We start from the raw sequence: 16,113 nt of genomic DNA, 5'->3' as shown, positions 1-16,113 counted from the left end.
GTGAGGGAATACTGTATTAGGATTCTTACCTGAAGATGAATGCTCCTACAAAACAGCTTAATAAAAATATACAATAGAAAAGTGTAGCAAAAACTGGAACTCAGAAGAAACTTATACAATCAAGATTCAGATGTAAATAAGAGACAATATGTGTGAGAACAATTTTTTTTTTTTAAAGGCTATTGGCGACCCTAAGAATGAATGCAAGCTGTGCTTCAGAAAAAACTTGCACTGTGTTCATGCTGGCTGAGCCAACCCTTATAAAGGAGTTCCTAGAATCGTATTTCAATCAATAGTACTGAGACTTTCCCCATCCAATAAGAGCTGTGCATCTTCACTGAACAATTAGAGCAGTTCCATTCCAACCAATCAAAACAGTGCTTTCTGGACCAATCAAACTGATGATCTGGAGTCCTCATTTGCATGTAATTCTTGGGAAGACATTCTCTTTCTGCTGAAGTTAAAATGATAGGCATAATCCTAGAGCCATCATGTGGGAAAAGCCTACTTGGAAATTTAATCAACAGAGAGGAAAGTAAAACCAAGAGAAGAAACATCCTTAACACTTTCTAAATACCCAGACCCCTGGACTTTATAGTCACAGAGCCAATAAATTTCTATTTTGCTTAAACCAATTTGATACTTGAAAAAATCATGACTACCATAAAGGTAACCAAAATTTATAACATAAGTATAACATAAACAACACTAATTTGAACTCTAGCTTCTAGGCAGAAGAGCACATATATCACAAGAGGGAGAGGAGAGAAAAAGAAAGTAATTTTACCTTTACCTTTTGGGCATGCAGAATTGGTCCTCAACAATTTTTTAAAAATCATTCTTGCCTCTTTATGTAAAAGTCACCTATCTATTAACGTCTTCACAAACCCCAAGTCTCCAGAGCCCTCAGAAACCATACACAAGCCACCAGACTTCATCTAAGCCAATCCTGACACTAGAAAACTATAGCACATTTGAAAATGTTCTTCATGTATTACACCAAATCAAAATTTCTGTCCTAGAAAAATATACGTTCTGAAAGATGACAAAACAAATTATTAAATAGTACTGATTTCTAGGAAGAGAATCTGGGAAGGAACTCGCATTTAAATGGTCTGGCCCAGTGGCTCAATTAGTTGGAACATCGTTCTGTAAACCAAAGGGTTGCAGTTTCCATCCCCGGTCAGGGCACATACCTTTCCATCCCTACTTGGGGCTTGTACAGGGAGCAACTGATTGGTGTTTCTCTCACATCAATGTTTATCATGTTTATCTCTTTCTCCCCAACCCTTCCTTTGTCTAAAATCAATAAACATATCCTTGGATGAGAATGGGGGAGTGGGGAAGAATGCTTTAAACATGTTACAATGATCATACAAGGTCTGTCTGGGAAAAGTCCAGCCATTGTTAATATTGTTAACATAATGAGAAAGGTTTGCACATCAAAGTGAGTAGAGCAAGGAATCTGCATCAAATTTTGCATTAAGCCTGAACATTCCTCTGCGGAAACTACTCAGATGACTCAGAAGGCCACAGCTATGGGGTAACTGGTGATTGGCAGCTTCATCACAACAACGCGCCCTCACACATCACGTCTCATGCAGTTTTGTTTTTTTCAGTGAAGCCTCCAAGTGTGGGCTGAATCACCTCCCCAACAGTCCAGATTTGGAGCCCTGAGACTTCTGGCTTTTCCCAGAACTAAAATCACCTTTGAAAGGGAAGAGATTTCAGACTGTCAATGAGATTTAGGAAAATACAACAGAGTAGCTGATGGCAATTGGAAGAACTGTGTGAGGTCCCAAGGTGCCTACTTTGAAGGGGACTGAGGCGTCATTGTCCTATGTGCAATGTTTCTTGTATCTTCTTTAATAGATGTCTCTATTTTTCATATGACATGGCTGGATATCTTCTGGACAGACTTTGTATACTGTTTTTGTAGTGTTAATGTCTCTTAAGAAGGAAATTAAAATAAACAGGGCTTCTTGAAAGGTTTTTACCTTCCATCATAAGAAAAACACTCTCTTAAAAGGAAAAACTTCTGAAGTATTAACCTTTTTAAAAATCTGTTCTTATCTTTATGGAAAAACATGCAACTAGATCTAAATTTATGAAGACTATAATTTAATTTATATTTTAACCAAATTTCTAACATTGTTTCATTATAAACAGATGTGTTACTTGGAAAGAGTATGTTATGACGTTTTTAGATAACTTATTCTCTCCTGTACTAAAATATTTTAGAGACCCAATACTAGGCACTAGCAATAGAAAAAAATATCCTTAGTAGAGAATTGTTCATTGTTTTTGTGCTGAGAGGCAGCACTATGCAATAACACCAAGATCCCAGACTCTGCAGCCAGATTTGAATCTAGTGAGCTCTTTCTTTTGCTCTTTGTAACTCAATTTCCTAATATATAAAATAACATTGACATATATCAAACTAAAAGGTTTTGGTACAATAAATCAAATCATTAACAAAATGAAAAGACAACCTACTGATTGGGAGAAAATACTGTATTCACCAATGATATACCCAGTAAGGGGATAATAACAAAAATGTATAAAGAAATTATGTAACTCAACACCAAAAAGAAAAATCCAGTTAAAAAATGGGCAGAGGACCTGAACAGACACTTCTCCAAAGAGGACATACAAATGGCCAGTAAACATGGTAAGATTCTCAGCGTCACTAATCAGAGAAATGCAAATTAAACCATAATGAGCTATCACCTCACAACCAACAGCAAGTGTTGTCAATGTGCAGAAAAGGGAATCCTTGTGCCCTGTTAATAAGAATGCAGATTGGTGCCGCCACTATAGAAAATATTACGGAGGTTCCTCAGGAAATTAAAAATGAAACTGCCTATAACCCAGCAATCGCACTTCTGGGTATATATCCGAAGAAACCCAAAACACTAGCTTGAAAAGAGATATGCACCCCTATGTTCACTGCAGCGTTATTTACAATAGCCAAGATAGGGATACAACCCAAATGCCCATCAGTAGATGTGTGGATAAAAAATGTGTATATGTATAAAATGAAACATTACTTGACCTTAAGAAAAGAATGAATTTTACAATTTGTGACAACATGAATGGACCTAGAAGGTATTATGTTAAGTGAAATGAGTCTGACAGAGAAAGTAAAATACACTATGATTTCACTTACATGTGGGATCAAAACAAAAAAATAAATGAACAAACAAAACAGAAACAGACCCATAGATGCAGAGAATAAACTGATGATTGCCATAGGGGAGCTAGGTTACAAAGGTGAAGGGATTGCCCTGACCAAGTGGCTCAGTTGGTTGGAGCACCATCCTGTAGACCAAATGGTTGTAGGTTTGATCCCGTAAGGGTACATACCTAGGTTGTAGGTTCGATCCCCAGTCAAGTCGTGTATGGGAAGCAACTGATCAATGTTCCTTCCTTCCTTCCTTCCATCTCTAGCTCTCTTTCTCTCCCCGCTTCCTTTCTCCCTCCCTCCTTCCCTCTCTAAAAATCAATAAACATATCCTCGGATGAGGATTAAAACATAAAAATAAAAATAAAAGGAAAAGGGATTAGGAAGTACAAATTGGTAATTACAAAACAGTCAAGGGAATGTAAAGTATAGAGAATACAGTCAATAATACTATAATAACTATATATGGTGCCAGGTGGGTACTTGAATTATCAGAAGGATCACTTTGTAAACTATATAATTGACAAAACACTATGCTGTATACCTGAAAATAATATGAAATAATAATGTCAACTGCAATTGAAATATAATTTTTAAAAAATTAAGTAAAAATATAAAATTTTTTGCAAAAAAGTGACATTTATCAGGTTTTTAAAAAAATGAAATGTATTAATATGTGTAAAAGCACTCAACTAGTACTGACTCATTAAATGCTATATAAGTGTTAAGTAAATACAAAAAATAAGTGCTTGCTGTATGTCAAGCATTGTTCTAGAAACTAGGAATGAGCAGTGCACAGAACAAACAAAAATCTCTTAATTCTGTGGAGTTTACATTTTGGTAGGGGAATTATATCCCAGAATTAAGAGCTAAAAATTATTTAGCTAATAAATCAATGATTTGGACACCTTGTACAATAGATATGTACCCAGACAGTCTCAGTAACAACATAACAGGAAATGGTAGGAATGAAAGAGTTTGCACGGAATCCCAATCTATAAACAAATTTATTATAAACCCCAAAATATGGGGAACAGTTCCTCCTGTCTGTATGCAGAAGCCACTGTTAAGAGTTTACTACATGTAGCAGTTGATCAAAGCTCGGTGGAGGCCATCGCACTCAAGACTTAAACAATGGCCAACCAAAGAATAAAACTAATCTCCATTTTCAAAAATCGGTATAAAGATGAGTTCCCTGGGTTCTTCTGAGATTAAACAGTTACACAGAAACAGAAAATTCTGATAAAGCAGCATGAGAAAGTCAAGGTTAGAAAATAGACTCATATTATTTGCCTTATTCTGTATCTAAGCCTACCCTAAATATTTGGGACAACTTATAGTAGTAGAACGACTTCATCACAATGATGTACCACTGACCCTTGAACAATGGAGGTCTGAACTGCAGGAGTCAGTTGAAAAAAACTGTCATATAAGTAACTGGCACAATAAAGGGTCAACTATGTATGACACAAATGCTGGTAGACAGAAAGCAGTACTTGATCAAAAATACAGCATATGGGCAAGTGATCCTAATTTCTAAACTAAAACACAGATCAATTTATATTCACTCAGCTCTAGAGGTATCAGCTATGTTGCCAGGCTTGGCAAGGGTACAGAATTGAACTTAAGATCAAAAGGCATTTGGAGAGATTTCTGCTGTGGTTAAGAGTAGCTTTTAGGCTTCCCATTGTCCAATCTATTTCTCTTCCAGTACACCACAGTGCAACATTTGAACCAAATAGAAATGATCTACGATGGAAGCAGGATAATATAATTTCACATAACCATCCCTCTGATAAAAACTAATACTATAATTACTTTTCCTAGAGGAAAATATGTCACCTATAATGTATGCAGAGCTTCTTTTTTTACTTAGAAATCTTAGTTAATTTCTGCCATACAAACACAATATAATAACTTTATTAAAAGAATGACTTGCCCTGGCTGGTGTGGTTCAGTTGGTTGTCGCACTATCCCATAAACCAGTGGGTCGTGGGTTCAATTCCCAGTCAGGGCGCATGCCTAGGTTGCGGGTTCAATCCCCCATTAGAGCACATACCGAGAGGCAATCGATCAATGTCTCTCTCACGTCAGTATTTCTTTCCCCCTCTCTCTCTCCTCCCTTTCCCTTGCTCTCAAATCAGTAAGCATGTCCTTGGGTAAGGATTAAAAAAATAAAAGAATAAACTCTATGTTCCACTTTCTCACAAATGTAAACCTACTTTTGCCATATCTTGTATGTTTAAAATGTGAGTGTTTAACATTGTGAATACAGTTATTATTTAGGAGGGGAAAAAGCTGCCTACTATAAAGGAAATTGTCCTCTTAACAGAATAAACAGGAGGGAATTAACCAATAGAAGTTTTCCTAGTAAAGAAGAAGACGTTAACAAGGATAACCTCTTCCCTTTAGATAAAACAGATATTATAAAGAGCAGCTGATAATTCAGTCACTTAAGTGTTCATCTAAAGCAGCAAATCTCAGTATAGAGGGAGGGGAAGGAGTAGGTGGTTTGAAGTTATACACGTACATGCCTCTCCCCAATTAGTCCTTATTGGAATTCCTCAACATCTTCCAATAACCCTGCCCTTGTTAAGAATAACTGCAACTGAGAGCCATTATTAGGATGCTGGGACAGAAAAAAAGATGCAAATCACTGGATCTAGATCATCTACACTGGCTGGTTTGGCTCAGTGGATTGAGCGTCGGCCTGCGAGCTAAGTGTCGCTGGTTCGATCTTCCAGTCAGGGCACATCAGAGAAGGAAAACTCTGATTCCAAAAAACCTCCGCTGCCTTGCGGCATACCTCTTCAGGGAAAAGGCTAAGGGAGTAAACCCCGACAGAAAATCCGGAGCCGGAGTCCCTAAGGCGGTTTGACGTTGTAGTCAACACCGGCAACTCCTGCGGCGCACCTGAAGCCAAGCTGTATTGACTCCGTCTTTCCCTTGGACCCTTCAGCTGCGAAGAGAGGGGGGGTCTGCTGCATGGGCAACAGCAGACCCTCCATATCACCCTGCCCAGGCTCTGTAGCTTCAGCTTCACTGGAGAGGGCACTCCAGCGTCATCTCAAGATGTCGATTCAACACGGGAGGAGACAGATACCGTGTCACTCCCGAGTCGGACTGCACAGCTATTCTCGGCGGTGCAGATAGACTCTTAAGAAGCTACACCATCATCTCTCGAGACGGACGGCAGCCGACGACGAGATCATCTACACATAATAAACTCCACTTTCTCACTGAAAAATTATTTTTCATTTCATATAGTTTTGGGTTCTAGCCACCTTTGCATCAATGAAGTGGTGTTCATATCTCTTTTTATTTTTTTTGCAAGTAAGTGAAAATTATAAAGATTATTTTCAGTCACTAAACAGACAGAAAGGCAAACAAATCTGCCATTTGGTTAGAGTGCTATTACTTTGATAAAACCTTGGCCATTCTGAAACCCTGGAGGCCCCATTTATTCTGGACAGTTAAATATTACAGACTTCTTAAGTTCCCCTTAAAGATTACCAATTTTTATTTTTTAATTTGTTCCAAGATTAATCCTGAAGTATACCACATTCTTTGCATAAAAACAAGTGTTTTAAACTATAAAAACAATACACAATTGTTGAAGACTTCAATAATTCAAAAGAGTAAGTAAGAATGTTCCTTCCCTTACCATCCCCAATCCCATTCTCTGGGGGTAATTCTATCAAACAATTTGGGTGTATCCTTCTGGTCCTCTTCAGAATACATACAAATTTTATATATAATTGTATACGCAAACTAGAGGAAGCAAGGAGATTTGTTATACATTTAGTTCTGTGACTTGCTTTTTACACTAATGGATTAAATAGCCTTTTAAGTTTAAATACTCTGGTACACCTGATTTATTTAAACTGTATATTCCATAGTATTTTTCATCATCCCCTTACTGACAGGTACTTTCAGATTGGAAACTTTTTTAATCTGTTTTTTGTAATATTTTAATCTTTTCCTTTATTGTTTGTAATTTCATTCTGCCCTCCTTCTATTGCCTATAGCATTTTTGCTCCTCATTTCTATTGGGAAACTTGTAATTCAAAGAACTTAATGTGCTAAATTTAAGATCAAATTTTAAAAATTAAATGAGGAATTTATTGTTGCTCCAGCAAAACTACTTGTCAAATTGTGGCCTAACAATGATTTTCTGCTTGAACAAACTCTTAAGATTAATTGCATTTAAGACTAAAATGTTCTCTTTCAAACTTTTCTCTTCTAACACATATTCCAAAATCACTTTCATCAATAACATATATGATTTTTGAAAGGAAGAAATTCAGTCCAGCACGCTCAGTTTCCAAGTCATACGAACTCTAAAGAAATGAGAAACTGAGAAATCTTCGATGCTTTATAAAGATTAGTAAAGAGAAAACTACAAAGGAATAGAACTGTAAAGTAGAGAATTTATACCCAGGTATTTCTCTTTCCTGGCATTTTGCTTTCTGATTTTAGGGTTTTAAGTATCTTTCTGGAATAAAAGCTACTTATGATTTACTTAAACAGATTTAACCTCTAAAATATCACATTTACCAAACACCCAACTATTTAAACATGTAATTTCACTTGAGAATTGAAAAACAAAAAATTAACTTACCTCAATTGTTTTGCATAGTTCTGTTCAATTTCTATCCTCTCTTTAACAAATTTGGCATATCTTTCCAAGAAGTCAATTCCCCACTGCGTATGTTTGTCTAAGCTGTCGAACTGATCCTAGAAAAGGAAGGTAAAAGTACATTGAAAAGTCTAATCTTATCCACAAATGCTTTAACCAATTTCTGACATTTGTCCAGAGAGGTAATGAGGTATAAAAAACCTAGGCTCTTCTGCTGGTCCCCACCCACCGCATCCTTTAAGACCCAGACAGAACTCCTCAGAAGAAATCAGGCTACTTTATGCCTGAATGCCTTCTTTACACATGTGCTTCTCCCCAGCTGCAACTCGAAGACTGGGATAAGTGGTCTTTGTCCAGGTCCCCAATGCTCCCTAAAAATTATGATCTTATTCATTTGCCATACTATACTGAAGGCAGGAACCATGCATTAGTCAATTCTTGAGTTGCCAAGGCATAAGTACCATGCATGCCTGGCACCACAGCAAACATTCAATGAAGATTTGTTTGGCTGAACAGAATCAAATATAACTGGGCTCATATTCTAGGCTCTGCATTTACCCGATGTCTGACCTTGAGCAAGTTACCAAGGCTGTTTGAACTTATTCCATCTTAAAATGGAGTCCCATCACCTGCCTCTATAGGATTATAGGGATGTCATTAAGTGTTCTGAAATGCACACAATACTAACACACTGTCCTACAAGGTTCTTTCAATTCTAAATAATAAATAAATAAATAAATAATCAATCCCCTCTGCCTGTTGCCTGAGAAACCATCACTTCCTTAAAAATTATCCCTTAAGAATAATCTTCCAAATTGACTAGTTACTTGATGCTCTCTCCCTCTCCCATATCTAAAGTCTATGAATGCTGACAAAATATTCAAATATCATCATTTTTCTATATGCCAGTTGTTTTTCTTTCCTAAATCACCCATGGTGTACTCACATTTGTTATTTACAAATGAATTTCCAAGTCTTTGCTTTTTATCTTTCCCTATCCTTATTTCCTTAAATCTTTAAAAAATTTCTCCTGATAGATGTAAATTCTCCTTAAACAGCACAGATACAATTCATCTGCCTATGACAGTTTGGTATTACCACGCTAATTCTATTCTTTCATGCAACTTTTCCATTATCATTTGGCTTCCTAAATAGACTCGAAAACAGCAAGAGACTGCACTGCTCAGTAAACTGAATCGGAATATTAATAGTATTTCCCATTATAAATTGGAATCTTCTTTCAAATTTAAAAACTCACTACAAAACACATTACAAAAAAGGAATAGTCCGAAGTTGAAATAATCATCATTTATCTTTTCTTAATAAACAAAGGCCTTTTGACCATGACTTTATATATATTTATAATCCTTAGCGGAGGATATACTTATTGACTTTAGAGAGAAAAGAAGAGGGAGGGAGGGGTGGAGGGGTGGGGGGAGTTGGGAGGAGAGAGGGGGGTAGTGGGGGAGAGAGAGAGAGAGAAAGAGAGAGAGAGAGAACAATGTGACAGAGAAACAGTGATCAGTTGCCTTCCTACTTGCCCTGACCGGGAATCGAACCCCACAACCTTTTGGTGTACAAGACAACGCTCCAACTAATTGAGTTACCCCACCAGGGCCAGGCACGACTTTTTAAAATAGTAACAGCAATTTTAGTGAGAGCAATGACTTGCCTGTGACTGATTATGTCTAAAATCTTGGTTTAACACTTAAAGGCAAAGCAATCTGAAGGCCTTGGTTCTAAACTGTGACAGTTTCTAGTGGTTGTCACAGCGAGGGAAACAAGTGGTACCTCACAAAAAAATTAAGATCTCAGTGGGAAAAGTTCACCATTGAGTACATTTTCTAATTCCTTTATCCACCTCATCTACCAATACAAAGAAGTTTGTTACAATTTGTTAAATATGCTAATGTCCTTAACATCAGTATGTAATTTTTACAAACTAATTAGAAGACATTGCATCTTTACGTTTTTACAAATAGGTTCAAACTCCACTAAAATTGTGATCTGATTTTATGTGTCAGTTTGGCACAGCCAAACTGCCCACATACTTGGTCAAATATTATCCTAAATGTTTCTGTGAAGGTGTTTTTTGGATGAGAGTAATATTTAAATTGGTGAATTTGGAATAAAGCAGATTACCCTGCATAATGTGGATAGGCCTCATCCAATCAGTTGAAAGTCTTACTGGAATCAAGACTCACCTTCCCCCTGCAAGAAGCAATACTGCCAGCTGACTGCCTATAGGCCAGAACTGCAACTCTTCCCTGGACCAATGCTGCAAAGTTTGGATTTGCTAAATTTGCAGAACTGTGTGACCCAATTCCTTATAAATCAATATCTCTCTATTTACACACATACACACACACACACACACACACACACAGTTGGTTCTGTTGCTATGGAGAACTCTAATACATTAACTTTAAAACAAGAAATTCTGTTTCCAATTGTTTTAATGTGCAGACAAAATATTTGTAGGTGACACACATCATAATCAGCAACAAAATTATATAATGACAGATGCATCTTCAAACATTCATCAACAAAATGTTTTTCCCAAGGAGAGCCAGTCAAGATGGCGGTGCAGGCACACACAGCTGGCGTCTTCGCACAACCACATCAAAATTACAATTAAGATATAGGGACTTCCGGCCAAGATGGAGGCCTAGAAGACACACTGCATCTCCTTCCACAACTAAGAAGGAATACAACTACCTCAAAACCAGAGACAACCAGAAGTTCCAGAAAATAAGAGCTTCATGGAAGTCCAACAAAGATATAAAGAAGAAATACTCATCCAGACAGGTAGGAGGGATGGAGCCGGGGCGGAGAGGACATGGTGTGGTGGTGGCAGCAGTGGCGGTAGCAGCAGGCCGGCAGAAAGCACAGTTACACGTTTTAAAAAGTCAGGAGGGACACCTAGGAAGTGTTCCCAGCTCCTCACCAGACCACGCAGCTCATGGTCCTAGCACCGGGGAAAATCAAGCCTCATTGCTTCTGACTGTGCAAACCAGTGGAGGTTGGGGCAGAAGAAGAAACTGCTGGTCTCTCAGCAGAGTCCACTTGTTTAAAGGGCCGCCACGGTCCTAGAATGTCTGCAGATACACCCACTCTGGGAACGACAGCCAGGGCAACAGCTAGAGAGGTGCCTGTCCCATACTAAGTGGGAGAAGTACCTGGAGCAGGAGCCAGTGCTGAGCAAGCGGCATTGTTCCCTCTCAGACCCCTCCCCCACATACAGCGCCACAACGTGGTGAAATGGGTCACCCTGTACTGACGAATCCCTAAGGCTCCGCCCCTTACAACTTACAAGGTAACAGGAGCGACAGCTCTACCTAAGACACAGAGGCAAACAAACACAGGAGCCTGTAAAGATGAGGAGACAGAGTAGTATGGCATAAAAGAAAGAATGGATCAAGGTTCCAGTGGGAGAACTAAGCGACGAAGTGATAGCCAACCAAACAGATGAGCAGACAGCCAACCTAAGAGACACAGAATTCAAAACACTGGTGACAAAGATGCTCACAGGCTTGACAGATATGCTTAAATACGGCAAACATGTAAGGGAAGAAGTGAAGGCTATGCTAAATAAAATGAAGGAGAAACCACATAAAACGAATGGTGAAGGGAAGAAAACCAGGGTTCAAATCAATGATTTGGAACATAAGAAAGAAAAAAACAGTCAACCAGTACAGAATGAGGGAACAAGAATTGAAAAAAATGAAGAGAGGCTTAGGAACCTCTGGGACAACTTTAAACATGCCAATATCCAAACCATAGGGGTGCGAGAAGAAGAGGAAGAGCAAGAAATTGAAAACTTATGTGAGAAAGTAATGAAGGAAAAATCCCCAAATTTGGCAAAGGAAATAGGCATACAAGTCCAGGAAGCACAGAGAGTCCCAAACAATCTAACCCAAAAAGGACCACACCAAGCCACATCATCATTAAAATGCCAAGCGCTAAAGATTAAAATGCCAAAGGTTAAAGATAAAGAGAGAATCTTAAAAGCAGCAAGAGAAAAGCAGAGAGTTTCCTACAAAGGATGCCTAAAAGACTATCAGCTGATTTCTCAAAAGAAACTTTGCAGGCAAGAAGGGACTGGCAAAAAGTATTCAATGTGATGAAAAGCAAGGACCTACAACTAAGATTACTCTATCCAGCAAGGCTATCATTTAGAATGGAAGGGCTGATGAAGTGCTTCCCAGATAAAGTAAAGCTAAAAGAGTTCATCATCACCAAGCCATTATTATATGAAATGTCAAAGGGATTTACCTAAGAAAAAGAAGATCCAAATTATGAACATTAAAATGACAACAAAGTCGCAACTATCAATAACTGAATCTAAAAAATAAAAACAAAATCCAACTAAGCAAACCAGAATAGGAACAGAATCATAGGTACGGGGATCATTTGGAGGATTATCAGCTGGGAGGGGGAAGGGGGAGGAATGGGGAAATGGTACTGGGATTAAGAAGCATAATTGGTTGGTAACAAAATAGACAGGGGAAGTTAAGAATAATATAGGAAAGGGTGAAGCCAAAGAACTTATATCCACGACCCATGGACATGAACTAAGGGGGGGGTGGGACTGTTGGAGGAGAGGGGGGGTACTGGGCAGAGGGGAGCAAAGGGGCAAAAAACTGGGACTACTGTAACAACATAACCAATAAAATATACTTAAAAAAAATAGATATAGAACCATCATCAGCCAAAACTGTCAGAAATCGAGTTGAATGGAAGTCTGACAACTACGAAATTAAAGAAACCACATCCACAGAGATGGGCAGGAGGGGTACAGACACGGACTGGACTGGTCTCTCACATGTGTGACAGATAAAAATTTGGGGATATCTCAGGAGTGAAGTCTCAGCCCCAGGCCAGGCAGGTCCCCTAGCCCAGGGCTCCAGTGCCAGGATTTAAGTCCCCAAAACTTCTGGCTGCAAAAACCAGTGGCGATTGAGTCAAGGAAAGAAACTGCTGACGCCCCAAGCAACTCCTCCTAAAGAACCCACACACGGACTGACCTACTCAGACTCACTCCCTCTGAGCTCCAGCACCAATGTAGCAGCTTGAAAGGCACCAGTGGTATACAGGGAAAAACTGAGGTGTCTGGCATCAAGGTGAACAGAGGCCATTGTCTCTTTTCTACACTCCCTTACCCCACTCCCACACACACACATACAGAGCCAGCAAGCTAGTGCTATATCTGAGACTCCATCAACCTGGCTAACACTGTTTGACCTGTCTTGGAGATCCCCAGAGACTCTGCACCACCACCCAACTTCCAGGGCCCACCCAGCTGCTTTTCCAAATGAATGGCTAGTCTTGGCTCATGATTCAAAACATCCTAAATCCTATCAAACAAGCAACAGCTGGCCTCAGTGAACCCCAGGTACAACACTAGCAGCAGACAGACTAGACTCACAGCTTGGCTTTGCCTGGAAATCTCTAAGCCCAGTACAAGTAGCAGCCATCTCAGATTGCTTTATAGCTCAGGCATGGGAGGCCTGGGAAAAACACAGGTCGGGGCTGCCCTTGGCCTGCACCACCTGAGAAAACCCAGGGCCAGCACACCCAGTGAACAGCTACAGACCACGATGCAGCACCACCACCCCGCCCCTGCACAGCTGATCCTCCACAGAGGGCAGCAGTGGCGGTCAGTGGTCACAGCCAATCCTTGCAGCTGACTGTCCATGGTAAATTTCTCCCACTGATTTGCCAACATCAACCAAGGCTTAACTATAAGAGGGTGTACGCAGCCCACAACAAGGGTGCACTTTGAGTACCCAGCTTGGGTGATAGGGGAGGTTGTATCACTGGACCTTATAGGACACCCACTACATTAGGCCATACTACCAAGACATGGAGTCAAAACAGCCCTACCTAATACACAGGAACAAACACAAGGAGGCTGCCAAATTGAGTAGGCAAAGAAATAAGGCCGAAATCAAAGAACAGAACAAAACCCCCCAAAAAGAACTAAGTGAAATGGAGATAGCCAACCTATCAGGTGCAGAATTCAAACACTAGTGATCAGGACGCTCAGAGAAATGATAGAGTATGGCCACAAAATAAAGGAAGAAGTGAAGGTTATACAAAGTGAAATAAAGAAAAATATACAGGGAACCAACAGTGATAGGAAGGAAGCCAGGATTCAAATCAACAATTTTAAACAAAAAGAAGAAATAAACATTCACCTGAAACAGAAAGAAGAAATAAGAATTGAAAAAAACAAGGAGAGTATTAGGAACCTCTGGGACAACTTTAAACATGCCAATATCCAAATCATAGAGGTGCCAGGAGAGGAGGAAGAGCAAGAAACTGAAAACTTATTTGAAATAATAATGAAGGAAAACTTCCCTAATTTGGCAAAGAAAATAGATATACCAGTCCAGGAAGCACAGAGTCCCAAACAAACTAGACCCAGAGAGGATCACACCAAGACACATTATAATTAAAATGCCAAAGGTTAAAAATGAAGAGAGAATCTTAAAAGCAGCAAGAACAAAGAATTACCTACAAAGGAGTTCCCATAAGACTACTGATTTCTCAAAAGAAATTTTGCAGGCTAGAAGGAACTGGAAGGTGGTATTCAAAGTGATGAAAAGCAAGGACCTACAAGCTAGATTACTCTATCCACCAAGGCTATCCTTTAGAATAGAAGGGCAGATGAAGTGCTTCCCAGACAAGGGAAAGCTAAAGGAGTTCATCATCACCAAGGCATTACTATATGAAATGTTAAAGGGATTTATTTAAGAAAAAGAAGATGAAAACTATAAACACTAAATGACAACAAACTCACAACTATCAATAACTGAATTTAAAAAACAAAAATAAAAACTAAGCAAACAACCAGAACAGGAACAGAATCATAGGTATGGGGATCATTTGGAGCATTATCAGCTGGGAGGAAAGAAGGAGGGTAAAGGAGGACATGGTGCAGGGATCAAGAAGCATAATTGGAAGGAACAATATAGGAGGATGTTAAGAATAGTTAGGAAAGGGTGAAGCCAAAAAACTTACATGCACAACCCATGAACATGAACTAAGGGGGGGAGGGATTATTGGAGGAAAGTGGGGTACCAGGCAGAGGGGGGAAAAGAGAAAAAAACTGGGACAATTGTAACAGCATAATCAAGGAAATATACTTAAAAGGTAAAATAAAATAAAAAGATCCTGTGTTTTCTTCGGGGGGGGGGGGGGAGCTTTCTCCATAGCTCAAGTTTATTTGGAAAAGCAGCTACATACTATTAAAATCTCTCTTTTATCTTGAAGGGACAAATTAAATTTTCTCAAAATACATGCCAGGAAACCATATTACTAACAATCACTTATTAATGAAAGGGTCAAAAATTTTTAAATTACCAGGAGGTAAATATCAAACCTGGGTGAAACAAAGACTTTCAATGGTCCCTCCTCGTTTCATTTGGAAATACTGTAAAGAAAACAAACAAACAAAAGTCTATCTACTCTATTTTAAAATTATTTTTAAAAAATTAACCATAATAAAAATGCTGTAATATTCCATGTACTCCTGGCTTTAATTTTCTTTGTTTACCTATAAATAATAAAGTGAATAAATTGCAACCATATCCCAAATTTCTTTTTTGAAATTCCAGTCAATGCACTGCATTATTCATGGTTATTAATTTTTTTCCATAAAACAATGTTCAAGTCATTTATTATTGAGAATAAATTTTCTTCAATACAACTTTCTTTTAGTGGTTCACAAAGAAGTTCTAAATATACTTCATTATTGAAACAGAATCTAAAAAATATTACAAGATGAAATGTTAGAAACATCTGTACTTTAATCAAATTGTATAGCAAATTTTCACCGTATAATTTTCCCTAAACAATATTTCTCTATGGGTGTTTTCTATGAGACATCTAACAATATTTGCTGAGATAAGTTTGTCATCATGTTGCTTTATATATATATCACTATTTTTACAACAAAAGAGCAAGTATATTTCTAATAATATGCTGTCTTTCATCAAGTTTGAAATTCTAAGGATTCCAGTGCACCCCTGTTCACAGCAGCATCATTCACAACTGAAAGGCTGAGGCAACCCACATGTCCATCAACAGATGAATGAATAAATAAAATGTGGTATACAGATACAATGAAATATCACTCAACCTTAAAACACTGCATGAATGAACCTTGAAGACATTATGTTAAGTGAAATAATCCAATCGCAAAAGGACAAATACTGTATGATTCCATTCAGATGAAGTACCTAGAGCAGTCAAATACATAAGAGACTGAAAGTAAACAGGTGGT

General features: G+C 38.5%; 1 protein-coding gene across 1 annotated transcript in view; it reads right to left on the bottom strand.

Moving 5' to 3' along the window:
* Nucleotides 1–16,113, bottom strand: part of FNBP1L (formin binding protein 1 like) — a 112,422-nt gene that overhangs the window by 40,693 nt on the left and 55,616 nt on the right. The window contains 1 exon segment of the mRNA XM_090269747.1: nucleotides 7,806–7,921. Coding sequence (XP_090125873.1) covers nucleotides 7,806–7,921 — 116 coding nt within the window.

This window comes from Furipterus horrens, unplaced genomic scaffold (assembly GCF_987537825.1).
Source record: "Furipterus horrens unplaced genomic scaffold, mFurHor1.1.pri manual_scaffold_3, whole genome shotgun sequence".
In the NCBI taxonomy this organism is placed as follows: Eukaryota; Metazoa; Chordata; class Mammalia; order Chiroptera; family Furipteridae; genus Furipterus; species Furipterus horrens.
The sequence above is the reverse complement of the archived record's forward strand: the minus strand, read 5'-3'. Positions and strand labels throughout refer to the sequence as shown.